Below are 15961 nucleotides of genomic sequence, written 5' to 3'. Positions count from 1 at the left end.
CATGTTCATACTTGTTAATGGCTTGTTTCTTTAGTGTATTGAAAGTGTGTTTAGTATGCTCTCCTACAGTGGTCAAGATTAAGGGACCCTCCAGTGAAAGTAGTTCAAATGCACAAAGTTATTTAATTATAGCAAGTTTCAATTATTCTTGCTATTCAAGTCAAATTCTGTACAATATTGGTTTCCTCTTGTGTATTAAAAGTGCATATTAATGTTGTAACAGGATCCATAGTTTGTCTATTATGCTCATGCTACATAACGATTAATAAAAAGACCACTGTCTATGAAAACAATAAATTCTTTATTCAAAAGACAGTGAGAAGTAACCTGTTAGTGAATGCCATTTAACTTTCATTCTAAATAGAAAAGTATTTAGCTGAGAGAGACTTAACCTGTGATCAGTTCATAATTTTGCAGTGAACTAGATTTACAATTTTATGTCGGCTAGGAAAATGTTTGAAAAGTAATACTGAACCTATGTCCAATTTATGATTCTACAGTGAATATTAATAGTAATGTTATAAAGACCATTCAGTTTGAATAAGCCCTGAAAGTAATAGTGTGTATTGTTATGTGTTATATTTATGCAAGTAATTTGTTCTACTCTGTCAACTCCAGACTTAACGTTAACATACGCAGGCGTCAGAGTTCATTGCACTCGCGCGTTGCAAAATATAGGTTGTTTTTGTCCGTTAAAGTTACTCATACTTATTTTCTTGAACAAGAATGTCAATCATTCTCTTGCCTAATTAGGCTAGCGACAGTTTTCATTATTCTTTGAACAGTGTAGATAGGTAAAATATTGTTTGTTACTGTTTAAATGTTTACGTAATTCTGACATTCACTTCCAATAAGCCACCTCCGTTAGGTAGAACACGATCAACAAAACAAAATTCCTCTCAGAGGGTAACACTGCTCTGTTGCTTTATTCCATGATTGCTTTAACAAGATAGTTTTATTTCACGACCTGCCTCCAACTTTAAGGTTATGGTATAGCAGTAGGAGACGGTAGTGTTATAAGGTGTACTCCTTCCAGCCCTCTCACCAAAGAAAAGTCACTGAACCCGAATCGGCGCGTGGCAGTCAGACACGCATACTGCTCACTATCGGAGGCGGACTACTGACCAAAAATTACAGAACAAAACTGTAATTAACTGATCATGCAGGTGGTACGAAGCAGTCACCAAGAAGATAAGATCATTTATAAAGTTCATGTCCTTGTTTACGAATATTTATGCATGAACGGATTCCGTTTTCCGCTTTGAGATTAAACGTCTGAAGTTTCGCTCTACAACTAACGGTAACTGATCGCCAGAAGCTTTTATGGCAATACTGATGATTACGGTAAAAGTGCTTAAAAAGGAGAAGTCCCGTTAACTCTCTGCAAGCATCATGTGTTATGAAGTTGGACGTAGAAGGAACAATGGTTTCCAAAACATCAGTTATATCACGTACCTTTAGAACTTAGAGATGAACGCGAGTTTTTACGTATTAAAGACTGTTTAACCCACTTGCGTAGCCGAGGACACTAGCGCACGCCTGTGCGATGGCTCTTGAGGAAGCCGGCTGTAGTCCTATCCTGGTTGTGGATGAAATTTTCACTTGTTTTCTTCTCGGTGGAGCACCGTAGCCTCGATAAAATTGAAAAAATACATGCACAAATACACATGGCACGTGACAATTGACGAGACGAGGCAATGTATCTGTTGCTAGTGTAGATGCACCTGAGAATGTGCCATACCCTAAACTAGTGGTGCAGAATAAAGCAGTTTTAAAGCAGTCCGGTAGAATAATATCCTTCAAATTTTCAGTGCTAGCAAGAGGAGAAAGAAAGCGGTATAAAATTCTGATCGTTAGTTTTTGTGCCAGTGTCCTGGATTAAATTCCGTATCTCACTGCAGCGTCTCATGTAGTGAGGGCACGTGATACTGTTGATGGCGATCCGCCGTCGGATGGGGACGTTAAAATTTACCAGCCCGCATGGTGTTATTCAAGAGGAGTATATCACGTGCTGACTTCGGGTTTCAGCCTCTCCCTTCTTTCATTATCACCATCGCCACACTAGACGGACATTGCATGTTACTCTTTGACATTTTCAATCGGGGGGCGGGGAGATACGATCTGTTCATTTAAAACACGTTGAACAAAATTCCTACATCAAGATCGCAAATATTCTTTTCGAGGCATCTTCAGAGCAATCTTAAATGTTGTTTAGTGTGTGACAGACATTCACAGCGTCGTATTCTTTGGAGCTAAGAGGCCGCAGTTAAATAAAGTATCCAAAAGTGAAAATCTTGGTTCGTTATGTAAATTGACAACTCTGCTTAGTGGTTAGCGTATTCAGTTTACATAACCAACAACGAGTTTCACTTCAGGTTATATATATATATATATATATATATATATATATATATATATATATATATATATATATATATATATATAACTAGGGCGACTTGTGTCGTGTGGTGTCGTGTCGTGTCGTGTCGTGAGTCTCACAAACTGAACAACATTTTAGATTGATCTGAAGATGGTTCGGTAATCAGCCTAAACTGGTAAGCAGTAAGGAAAATTTGCGACCTTCAAATAGGATTTTTATCCACACATGTTACAAACATTACACTATATAAGCGACCTACACTCAACGAATACACATACGACACAGTTCTCACATATCCGCATGGAAAAGGGCCAGTGAGAGCGGAGAAAGAACACTTTTTCCGATAGGCGGCTGAACCTCACCCCGTAGGATATCCCAGCCAACAATGCCACACAACATTTACATTTTTAAGGATTATGTCATTTAAAACGTAATTTTTAACTTTCCAATTTTTAGTTACCCCAATGTTAACACAATCACAGACTGAGAAACGAATATCCTAGTCTTGAATGAAATTATATAGTTCTTAGTCAAAATAGTAATCAATATAGGGAAAACAGAATATTTAAGATCACGAAAAATCGATGTTTAAATCATTTGGGACGAAAAGTGATTTATAAAACGGGCAACTTAACTGTAAAAAATCGTCCTATGGTTTATATGAAATGAGAAGCCGAACATAAATGATTAGTAGTTGAATCCATTAACAACAGTGTTTGGGACAGAGACTATCAGTAGGATGAGGAGTCAGGGGTGAGAACTGTACGTGTTTCCAAGAAGGCTGAAGCGATTCGCGATTCTGGAGTGAAAAATTCCTCTGTGTCGCAAACATTTTTTTAGTGAAGCCTGACATAGACAGGGAGGAGACTGCGGTCTTAATGTGGCTTATTAAATAAACTAGTTGTATTTTGTGACAGGAAAATTGCGCTGTAGGCGTCAAACTTTTTTTTTTTTTTTTGACGTCTACAGCGCAATTTTCCTGTCACAAAGTACGACAACTAGTTTAGGTTGCTATCTGCAACCATATTCAGATCGTACAGAATGTGAAAAAGCGGTGAATGTGCATTGGAAAGCACCATTAGCTGTTGTCATGCAATAACTTACATTCGTAAATACCAAGACAATAACACTATGTAGTTTAAAAACATCACCGTGAGCAAGCCAGGTTGCCGACTGTACTCTCGCAGCACGATGGTAATATACGAAAATGTCCAGTTGCATGAATAAAAATTGGATTAAGAGGTCATTTTTTTAGTGTTAGTATGTTGTTTACAAAAAATGGCGGCGTTCTAAGCTGCGCCTCGGCTGTAACATGACGTTTATCTCTGCCTTCGAACTTCTTTTTCTTCGATTGTAATATTGATAATTCTTGCAGAGTTGCAGCAGTAAAATATCAGCATCAGTGTTTTTATTCAATAATATGAGATTTCTTTTTTTGTGCGGGAGGGGGGGGGGGGGGCGGACGGGAGAGGCGGGAGTGGGGCAGAAAGCCCTTTTTAGGTCTCTTGAGCATAATTCAACGGTGCATAAACTGTTAAGAATCATTACTAGTGGTGCGAAAGAAAAACATTTTTGGTTGCAAGGGAAAAATAGTTTTACTGACGCGTTTCATCCTTCTGGGACATTATCAGAAAATCTATAAGTAAAAGAACAAAAGGAAAGGATTATTCGTCAGAGTATATATGTTCCTACTTTGCAAAGCTATAGTGGACCATACCTTGACGAATACTGTTTTCTTTTTCTTATAGATTTTCTGATGTTACCTCACAAGGGCGATAGGGTTTTGTTTTCTCTGCAGCCAAGACTGTTTTTCTTTCGAATTACTACCCACGGTTGCTGTACCCGATACGCCATGGAATGGGAAGAATAGCAGTACATTTCAATATAGTCTGTGATACGATCAGCTCCTTTTTATTTTTTTAATTCTTGATGTCTTTTAAAACTGGATGAATAGCCCTTCTTTTTTTGTAAAAAAATCAAACTATGCTATCAAAAAGAAAATAAAGTTTTTCGCGTTGCTTACTTTGTAATTGTTTGTAATTATTGGGCGTTTTACAGGTTAAGGATATTCAAAACAGCAAACAGAAATGAATGAGAGTCGCGAAATCTATTGCATTCGTTTCAGAAAAAATATATGATGTAGCCAAACAAGAGAGAGAGAGACTTACGATTTCCGTGTGCCCCTCACGACAGCCGTTGTGGAAGCGGGCCTGCCTCTCTTCCAGTGGTCGGTCCCGGTAGCCAGTATATCGCACCTGTAACACGAACACAGTTCCAGACTCACTACTTGGAAGACAAGGACAGCAATTTAGCGCAGTGCAACAGGAGTTAAGTTAGTGGGCTGCGTCTACTGCCAAAACACTGTTACCATACTCATGTCCTCAACAAGTTAATAATAAATTAAGAGAATGGCACTACTTCAACTCTTGAGTGTAAGAGCGATGTGTTCAATCTGCCTCGTAGCATAGCAACCAATCTGCGCATCTCCTGATTTTGTTTCGCCTGCAGCACAGTGAGCAATTGCATTGTAGAACTGGCATTTATATCTCCTCCGACGCTGCATCGTTTTAACCTAACTGGTGGGACACGTGGGGCAGGGGAGGATGCGGCTAATCCAGATAATAGCGTTAACTCTCCCGCAGAAGCTTGGGGAACCGCCTAAGAGCTGTACCTTGACTGGCTGCTGGAACACTCCAGTGGTCGCCCAATTGTCGCTAATCCGAAGCAGGAATCGATTTATGCTCTCTTGTATCGTTATCTCTCGCTGTACGTACTAATCTGTCTGAATATGGGACAATGGCGCCAACCCTCAAAGTTTAATAGCTACAGGTACATCTGACTACAAATTTAACACAATAGGCCGTTGAGGACTGCAGGATATATTTGGTAGCGTGCAGATAAATGTGAAAAATGTCAGACGTTAGTCTGCCATGTCCCGCTTGTAAATCAGAATAATATGCAGAAGGATAGAAAAAGATTTCAGACGTAGTGAAGGAATATCAATTTGGTTTCAGAAAGAGAAAAGGTACGAGAGGAGCAACTCTGTCATTACGCTTGGTAGCTGAAGGCAAACTGAAGAAAAAGTAGGACATCTTCCTAGCATTTGTCGACCTAGTTGAAAGCCTTCAATAACAGATTAAGACAACAATCCGTAGAAGACTGGGGGACACGTACAGTCATAGACAAATCGTCTATATCATACATGTACAAAATCTACGTGGGACTGACAAAAATGAAAGAGCAACGAAGGCGAGTTCGTGTAAGGGACGGTGAGAGGCAGAGTTGCAGCTAATCACGGTTGTTGTGCACAACCTGTTCGTCGAGGAAGCAATAAAGTTAAAGAAAATTTCGGAAGACAAATGAAAAAACAAATTTCGCCTACAGCTTTTTGGCCGGATGTAAGAAAGATTAGAAGACCCGCCGAAAGGAACATATGACATCTTAGTACGGAATATGGCTTAAGGATAACCACAGCTGGGACTAATGTGGTAAAGAGTAGATGAATATGTTCCAAAAATAGATTAGCATAGGCGAAGATAGCTTTCTTCAATAAAATAACTCAACTGAATCAGATACTAGTATAGAATTGAGGAGAAAGTTTCTAGAAGTTTCGTTTGGAGCAGTGCATGGAAGTGGAACGTGAACCATCGGACATCTGGAGAAGTAAGACCCGGGAATAGTTGAAAAGTTGTGTTAGCGAAGAATGTTGAACTTCAGTGGACAGATAAAATTTGAGATGGAGAAGTATTCCAAAGAATAAGGGAGGACAAGTATAGTTACTTCACAGAGTAGATCTTAGCATGATAATGTGACGCTAGGTGTCGAATGCCAACTTTGACAACAAGATAGTGACCCACAGCCGAATGAACGACCGACTCAGCATGGCTCTGGTTGTTAGGTGATTTGCAATTGCCGTTTAGGCCAATAATGGACCCATTATCCATCTCCACCACGTTAGCACAGCACACACAGTTGAAACATCGAAACGATTAACACATTCGACGCTCTTAGCACGTCGTTACGGACATCAGCTAGGCGACAGGAACAAGTGACAGGTCTACGATGAAAGAAGAGCCGCCAGGTGACGTCCTGCACTAAAACGATACGAAACCCAAGGGGAAAAAAGATAGTACGAAATATTAAAGAAATCAGTGTGATTGGGGGATCCAAAATGAGCGTGCTATGTAACATGTGTTGTGTTATTAACTGCTTAGGACCGGGCCTACGTACCACTGACAGAATTCCACAGTGTATTCTTCCAGCAAAACGGCTGAGAAACTCCAGGATGGAACGCCTCGGACGCCCGTCAGGGGCTATTATCGCCTTCGCGCGGCGTTACTGCATTCGCGCCGCCGAATTATCTCAGCTGCCAGCATCTTCAGCGTTCATGGTTCTTCACGGTAGTAGCGCTAGTAAGGTGTTGTCTTACAAGCAGAGCATCATGCATTCGAATCAGCTCATTTTTACTACATTCTTCTGTAGTCGAATCACTGACTCCGTTAAAATTAATGCTTAGGTACCTAATTCGGCAAGCACACCCACTGCACGAAGGATGAAGGGAAACTGTCAAAGGTTACGCCAGTATCAGTACAGACCCTTTGTGCCTCTGACAGCGTATTGATAGAGTATTACATAAATTATAGAGCAATTTAGTAAAGTGTGGCGCGCAGACATTCAGCAAGGAACTCTAAAATTCCATCGTCGTACGACCCAGTTGTCTTTACGAAACAGAAAGGAAGAAAATTTAACACTTAACGTCACATCCAATCTCATATCATTAATGATAGGCAAGGACGTGACGATGTCGCCGTGACCCTTTCGAACGAACTTTGCCTGCCTCAGATGATAGAGGGCGATCACGATAAGCATGAATTAGACCGATCCGGAGGAAAACTGAACGCCATTCCTATAGAATTGGGGTCCAAGGCCATAATCACTGCGCCGCTTCGTTCTCTCTCTATTCAAGATATTGATCGAAACGATCCATAGCATGATCCGTAACTTTCTCTTCCAGATCGACAGGAAAGTTTGGACCATATCTAGCAAGCTCTTCGTTTGGAGCTTCGGACTCGAAATAGTTGCCAGAGTATTTACCACCAATGACATTAGCTGTCCTACTTTAAACTTACTTAAAAACTACATTAAACGTTACCATCGCGATTCTAAATACCATCCTTCCCTTTCCTTATTTCTCCTCCTAAAATCTTCCAACCTTTACCTCACAGTTATTGTAAATGCCCGAGAAAGATGATATTAAATAACATGCTTCCTAATCTCTGTAAAATTACGCCGATCTGCTTTTCACACTGGGGTATTTTCACAACTTTAGCGTCCCGCAGAAAGGTAGAGGGAAGTTATGGAATGTTTGATCAAAGATTCTATTGACAGTTGCATTCTTAAGATTTATTATACTTCAGCAGATTTAAAATGATGTCAACTGCACAGGTTTCCATAACGGATGTGACAACTTAGCTAATTTACTTTCAATATTTTCATTTCTAGAGATAATTGTAACTTCGTAATTCACTTTGCTATGCATTGCTTCTCGGCGCTACACTCTAATACCTTCATAATCTACTTTGAAATCTTCTGTTGAAAGTACTGACTCACAATTTACTTACATATTTAGTTGATCTGCAGTACGGTCTTAATTCTAAATGCCACGCGATCTGTCTTTATTTATTTAATCGTATGGCTAGGACCCCCGTCGGGCAGGCCGCTCGCCGGTTGCCGGTGTTTCGATTTGACGCCACTTCAGCGACCAGCAGTCGATGAGGATGATAGCATGATGAGGACAGCACAACACCCAGTCCCTGGGCTGAGAAAATTCCCCGGCCGAGCCGGGAATCGAACCCGGCCCCAGAAGATTGACAATCCGTCACGCTGACCATTCAGCTACCGGGGGCGGACACGATCTGTATATAAGCTAGGAATGTAACTGGTGATTATGGTGTCGACGCAATGTTTACTAGAAGTGGAGAGAACATACACGAAAGCATTATAAGCGACACCTTTCTTTCATCGCTTTTGAGACAGTTACAATGAACCATAGTCTCACATGTCGTCTCCACAATGAGATTCACTTTTTTCTGCTGTGAATCGCTTCAAATGATGTTTTATACCAGTGGTGTGATAGCTTGTTTTATGTAGGTTTTGCGTTTAACAAAATATAGAATGTAATCAGACACGGAGGCATTCATACTTACAACAATTAAAAATACAAATTTTCCTTTGCAGATGTCAACAACTACAATAAAACTAGACATCCATGAATTTGTGGTCAGTAACATCTAATCTTAAGTGCGGATGATAACATTGACCATATGATAAAAGTTTTCATATCCACTTAAATCGTAATTGTAGAAAACACTATTAGTTAAGAGTTTGAGTGCATTCATTGTACGATTGTGTGTCAGAGGTTAATACTGGGTGTACAACTAGGACTGGACTTGGCCAGAACTTCATCAACTGAGAGAAATCAGTACACTTCGCGTACCGACACAAAGCTTCAATTTTTGTCTGGGTCCTTCACAATGAATACGATGGTAGACTGGCGGCTGGGATTAAACGCCTCATACAGAATACCTGGGTGTAATAATTAGTGGAGATATAAAATGGGAGATCATCTAGATTCAGTCGTTGTTAAAGCAGGTGGCAGACTTCGGTTCTTTGGTAGGACACTAAAAAATGTAGGCTGCAAACGAGATAGCTTACAACACACCCACACGACCCAGCCTACAATATTGCTCAGGTGTTTGGGACACATACTAAATAGGGCTCACATGGGATGTTGAACGTTACACGGAAGTGTGGCACGAATTGTCATAGGCTTGCTTGACACATGAGAGAGCGAAGCGGAGATGTTTAAGTAACTGAACTGGCAGACGCAAATTATCCCGTGGAAACCTACTTACAAAAATTCAAGAACCAGCTGTAAGTGACAACACTACGAACGTATTGCAACACACTACGTATCACTCGCGGATCGCGAAGACAATATCAGACAAATTACAGCGCTCACGAAAGCGTTTAAACAGTCATTCTTCCCGCACTTCATATCACAGTGCGATGGAAAGAACCCCAATTGCTCGTGCAATGGAAAGCACACCGTTCTATCTACTTCACAGCAGTTTGCAGAATGTAGATGTAGATATCTTAATTACACCACACGCTAATAATCATCCTTGCCAGTTCAGTTGTCATTTAAGCTCGATCTACCTTCCGTCCTAAATTCTGCGTTTTTCTGAGTCATTCTGCATATGCTGACACCAAAGAGGGTTAAAGTAGCCTCTCCCCCGCGAAAGCAGTTCCAGTGTTTAGCTGTACTCCGGTGGACTGTCATTAATTGTTTCAGTAAGGAGTTAGCATCGAGCATGAGACTCGGCCGGGCGCTGCTGTGAAGTGCAGTGAGCTCTCGGGTTTCTCACGGGTGCAAGGCAGGTGTCTGGGGAGCGCGTTACCGAGCGTGACGGCCTGTGCGGGCGCGTCCACAGCCGAGCGATCGCCCTCTCTGTTATAATAGCCGACCGTTTAAACGCCTGCTTCCTGCCTCCTGCGGTCCGGTCTACCATCTCACCGCTTGAGAGAAACTGATCAGCTTTGGGTGCAAGCTCTCCGCTCAGGCATGCGTTCCACGTGCCGAAAGCCAGTCGGTTACACCGGCGTGGTGTCAGACCTCCTGTGCGTTTCGACAAGAATGGTTGTCTCCTATCTCTTTTGGACTTTCGTATTTCAGACGTCACCATCAAATAGTGAAGAACTGAATTACTTTTTGTATATGCTGTTTAGCAGGTTTAATACATTGTATGAAATGCATTTTTGTGTGTGTATTTCATTGCAGCTGTAATTTATTTATTTTATTATTTTACTGGTTTTGAGCATGAACATGGCTCGTTATATATAGAAAAAGTGTCTAGTAAACGAGACCTCTAAAGCGCATACCTTAAGAGAGCACCTTAAGAGCACTTGTTCATCTTCGATACTATGAAAGACATCTCTTCTACTGCAAGATCTTTGCTTTTCATATTTTGGACGGAGGTAGTATGGACTAAAACAAGAAAGAATGTCGCTGTAAAACGCATACCTTAAGAGCTGTGAGCATTTGTTCAGTAGAAGAGATGTGTTTAACACTAACAAAGATCAAGAAGTGTTCATAAGTGTTAATGTAAGCATTTTAGACCCCATGTTTACTCGACAATCCTCTCTTGTTTTGGTCCTGCTAAAATATGGAAAGCAAACAACTTGCAGTGGAAGAGATGTCTCAGGAGAACAACAACTTCTTGGCAGAGATCGCTATAAAACTTTATTGTCGATAGCATGTTTCGGTAAAAATAAGTTACCATCTTCAGGTCTGTAATAAAATTACAAGAAAGCTTTCATAGCGATCTCTGCTAAGAAGTTGTTCTTCTCCTAAGTAATCACTACAGATCGTCCCTTTGACCTCAACATGAATAAACTAATAGAAGAGGTACGTTTCATAGTATCGAAGATGAACATCGATTCATACCTCTTACGCTACGCACTTTAGAATGAATCTGCACTTAACCGTTTTTACTTATTTCTGTATAAGGAACCTGTCCCTAAAGTTTGTGCTTTATCGGACACCCTGTATAAATATACTCTGCGCAACAGAATAAAAGGATAACTTTTTCGAAACTTCGTAACAGCCTCCCATTGAACCGCATAACTTTGAAATTTGGTTCAAAGGTGCTTTCGACCTTCCTCTGTAGAGGAGCTAAAGCACGGAGCCCTGCAACGTCACGTTCGGCCTTGACGACACTTCAAACAGCAAGGTGTCGACACTTACGAAAAAAAGGCCACAGCTCAGTAGTTCATGTGAGGTGTAAGGCAGGTTAATGATGTCACACTGGCACCACATTTTACCACAGTTCCGCTCACCTCGACTGTGCACGTGTCACACGATGGGATGATCGTCACAATCCCTCTTACTCACATTTCACACCTTCTTTTGACGTCTCTACGGTGGAGCTCAGTGCCGCGAAACTCCGCATTGAAATCAAACGCGGCTTTCTTATGGGTGGCCGAGGAAAACAGTTCAGACATACCGTCGCTCACAGTCGACACGAAAAGGCCACAGGGGATGACATAGAGAGCATCAATGAAACTACCCCTTTCCTTGGGGTGTTGATCCCCACACATTTCACGTTCGAAAACGACAGTTCACAGTGCAGTGAGCAATAGGAATACATTCTTGACTCCCTTTGTCACTGATGACACCCTCGCATGTTTCAACCCTTCTCTAAGGACATTGGGGGCCTGCATCCCCTTTGAACGTCATCGACCCCTTTCGAGTGCAGCACGACCGCAATTTTCGCTGTCTCGTGCGTGTTGAAATCGCTAGAAACCGTTCAAACCTATTCGATGAAATCTGAAAGTGATCCGAAGCATCAAAGAGTACTCTTGCTTTTTCAGCCCTCCTGTGGCGTGATCACGCGGGAGTGCAACATTAACATGTGCGCCCATAAAACGGTAAAATGTCCCTCTAAGACCCCGAGTTCGGCAACATCCTCGGTGCCACCCACGTAACTTTCTTGAGCACGTTACAAAAGGGGAGTACCTGTCAGGAACTTAGACACCAATTCAGCCTTGCGGCTACCCTAGCGCCTGAAAGTAGGCGAACCGCACCAAGCCCGTGTCGAAGGGGTTGCCAAACCCTCAGGCGCTAGAGCCGTCGCCAGCCTAATTTCGTCTCGAAATTTCGGAAGGTTACAGAGGCTACAGAGGGTAGCTAACCCTCTGACCGAACACGCTGAGCTACCATGTCGGCAACTGACTGAGCTACCCAAGCACGATTCACTACCTGTCCTCGCAGCTTTATTTCCGCCAGTACCTCGTCCACACACAGTTTTAATCTGCCCAGCGCACTCACCGCTGCAGAGTGAAACTTTCATTCTGACCCAGTCTTCAAAGAAACTGACTTTGCATCTGTGGGGAGATCTGAGTTCGCCAGTGTCACACGTGTCCTTCCGTGAATATAACGGGCAGTAGATAGGATATATCGAGTCGCTGTGTGCAGTTTGTGTTTCTTTGCTATCGGTACAGAAGATGCGTAGCGCGCGATACGAGCCGAGCGGCAGGAAATGCCTGTGCGCTGAGTGCGTGCGTGGTCGCACGCGGGTCCGACGCTCGCCTTCTGCGTCGCATGACGCATCGCATCCTTGCACGGCTCTGCCAGCAAGGCTCGTACGAGCGCGGCAAGCTGCTACTGTGCGCACGCTGCTACTGCTCCGCCATCTAGCAGTTGTTGGCTTTACGCCGTGTTCTAAATGCCAGCTTAGAAACTATTCAGATGTGTAGAGAATGCCAGGTAGATAACTCAACCATAAATCTCTGTTCGCTAATAAACCGCTTTCATGCTACAGGAACAAATGTAGGAAGGAAAAAAAAACAAGTGTTCTACCTTCCTCGCCTCTGCTGCGTGAAACAGCGATAATACACTACTGGCCATTAAAATTGCTACACCAATAAAAATGCAGATGATAAACGGGTATTCATTGGACAAATATATTATACTAGAACTGACATGTGATTACATTTTCACGCAATTTGGGTGCATAGATCCTGAGATATCAGTACCCAGAACAACCACCTCTGGCCACAATAACGGCCTTGATACGCCTGGGCATTGAGTCAAACAAAGCTTGGATGGCGTGTACAGGTACAGCTGCCCATGCAGCTTCAACACGATACCACAGTTCATCAAGAGTAGTGACTGGCGTATTGTGACGAGCCAGTTCCTCGGCCACCATTGACCAGACGTTTTCAGTTGGTGAGAGATCTGGAGAATGTGCTGGACAGGCCAGCAGTCGAACATTTTCTGTTTCCAGAAAGGCCCATACAGGACCTGCAACATGCGGTTGTGCATTATCCTGCTGAAATGTAGGGTTTCGCAGGGATCGAAAGAAGGGTAGAGCCACGGGTCGTAACACATCTGAAATGTAACGCCCAATGTTCAAAGTGCCGTCAATGCGAACAAGAGGTGACCGAGACGTGTAACCAATGGCACCCCATACCGTCACGCCGGGTGATACGCCACTATGACGATGACGAATACACGCTTCCAACGTGCGTTCACCGCGACGTCGCGAAACACGGATGCGACCATCATGATGGTGTAAACGGAACCTGGATTCGTCCGGAAAAATGACGTTTTTGCCATTCATGCTCCCAGGTTCGTCGTTGAGTACACCATCGCAGGCGCTCCTGTCTATGACTCCGCGTCAAGGGTAACTGCACCCATGGTCTCCGAGCTGACAGTCCATGCTGCTGCAAACGTCGTCGAACTGTTCGTGCATATGGTTGTCGTCTTGAAAACGTCCCCATCTGTTGACTCAGGGATCGAGACGTGGCTGCACGATCCGTTACAGCCATGCGGATAAGATGCCTGTCGACTGCTAGTGATACGAGGCCGTTGGGATACAGCACGGCGTTCCGTATTACCTTCCTGAACCCACCGATTCCATTTTCTGCTAACACTCATTGGATCTCGACCAGCGCGAGCAGCAAAGTCGCCATACGATAAACCGCAATCGCGATAGGCTACAATCCGGCCTTACACGAGGCATCACAACAACGTTTCACCAGGAAACGCCTGTCAACTGCTGTTTGTGTATGAGAAATTGGTTGGAAACTTTTCTTATGTTAGCACGTTGTAGGGTCGCCACCGGCGCCAACCTTGTGTGACTGCTGTGAAAAGTTAATCATTTCCATTTCACAGCATCTTCTTCCTGTCGGTAAAATTTCGCGTCTGTAGCACGTCATCTTCGCGGTGTAGCAATTTTAATGGCCAGTAGTGTAGTTTATGAAGTATTGGTAACCGTATAATGCATGCGATAAGAGCACCCTGTGTCAGTAGCTATTTTAATAGCTCCGTGACCACCAGTCAAAACGAGATACAGGATGTGACATGTGCATTCTACATTACATTTCGCATCTATCACATTAATTAGTTGGTTACAAATGTAGCCATTACTACAGTAAGTAAAAGTTTGTCCTCTCTCCCAGCAGACGCATCAAAATGAAACATGTTGCGTTGGATGATGACAACTATCGATTCTAATTTATTAATGAAAATCCTCTTTCGCAAAAGAGCATTACTGTAATTTCTATTATGTCCCTGCACTGCAGGGAAAATAGGAATAGGTATCAAATTTATAAGCCAGTTATTAAGAGCCAGAGAGAGAATGCCTTGAGGAATGGGCGAACAAGCCTATGTGCAGTTGTTAAAATCTGGGAGGCTGAAGCAGATAATGTGAGATTAACGGTAGGGAGACAGGTCTTGATCACATCCCCTCTGGATACTGCCATCTAACGGCGCACATTTCAGAGCATGAAGTTGTAGTTGGTCCAACGACCAAATCCAACAAAAGTAGCAAGACATAAAATCTAATTTGACGAATTTGAAGGATCCATTCGAACAACCGCTTACGTAGTTGTTTAACAGATCAGAAGACACAACAAATGTTAACTACTCATGGCACCTTCATGGAAGACTTCAATCAACAAGATAGCGATAACTTTCTTTAGTAGTGGGTAAATGAATATACTAGACATAAACAAGTAAGGATAGATGTGTGAACTAAAGGCTTGCAACAGACCATGAGCTCACAAATAACTCCCACTGATGAACAACTCACGTATTCGCAATTAAACAATTGTAATCAGGAACATTTACGTATTGGATAAATGGAAACAAATTCAACGCCAAGAAGAGTCCACCGTGGAGTAGCCTGGAGCGAAATATTTGTGGGAGGAGCTCCCATCAGATGGGAGTTTATGACAGTACTTAAGAGCCCATAATCCGATGCCGCCATCATCCCTGCAGAGTTTCCTTAGCTGCAACTTAACTGGCACTTACTGCAAACGTGTCTCGTTTTCACAGCTAACGAGGTTAATTGCTCATTTAATATGACGTTAAGATCTCAAGTACGAAATACATTTAAAAATGCGTTCAAAGAAAACCTGCACTCTTCCTGCCGCTGTATACCGTCCATCAGGTTTGATTAACAGTCTCGTATGCGCATTTCGTTCCGACAAGTATTCAACGACATTATTTTGAGGTACACTGTCGAAACTGCGAAGTACGAAAGGAATTTCCATCGCGATGATTGCGCAGCGCCATCTCACCAGAAAGAGCTACTCTGCCTGTCGTAAGCTTAGGAGAAAGTTCATAAAATACGGCTCGTTACCTTCAGGCGGTGTGGTAATTACGGTTTTTTCCTTATTTTCTCGTTTAAAATATAGTAGCGTTCTTTCGGGAAATTATGCGGTCATTACAAGCGCCTGAAGTCACAGCAATTACACTTGCAGGATTTCTAACACAGTTAATAGAAGTGAAAAGTCTTACAAACAAACAGCCATTCCTTTTCGTAGGGTGCATCTACACGGAAATTAAATGTTTTGAAGTTTAACTTGAGAAGTATTAGGCCTCAAAGTTTAAGGTCGTCACATGTCAGCAGATAAAAAATGACCCGACAACGGTGGACTTTTTTATTTACTGACAAGTGATATGGAAGGCAAATGAGAACTAAGTTTACTTGACTGGCATCACACGCAGAAGTG

At 42.5% G+C, this 15961-nt stretch overlaps 1 protein-coding gene across 3 annotated transcripts in view; it reads right to left on the bottom strand.

Moving 5' to 3' along the window:
* Positions 1–15961, bottom strand: part of LOC126235725 (protein big brother) — a 241681-nt gene that overhangs the window by 211199 nt on the left and 14521 nt on the right. For all 3 annotated transcript variants that reach the window (XM_049944498.1, XM_049944499.1, XM_049944497.1), the window contains exon 2: positions 4549–4635. In XM_049944498.1, the coding sequence (XP_049800455.1) occupies positions 4549–4635 (87 nt within the window). The remainder of the gene's footprint in view (positions 1–4548; positions 4636–15961) is intronic.

The sequence above is a fragment of the Schistocerca nitens genome, chromosome 2 (genome assembly GCF_023898315.1).
Source record: "Schistocerca nitens isolate TAMUIC-IGC-003100 chromosome 2, iqSchNite1.1, whole genome shotgun sequence".
NCBI lineage: Eukaryota > Metazoa > Arthropoda > Insecta > Orthoptera > Acrididae > Schistocerca > Schistocerca nitens.
This window is presented reverse-complemented; position numbering and strand designations above follow the sequence as displayed.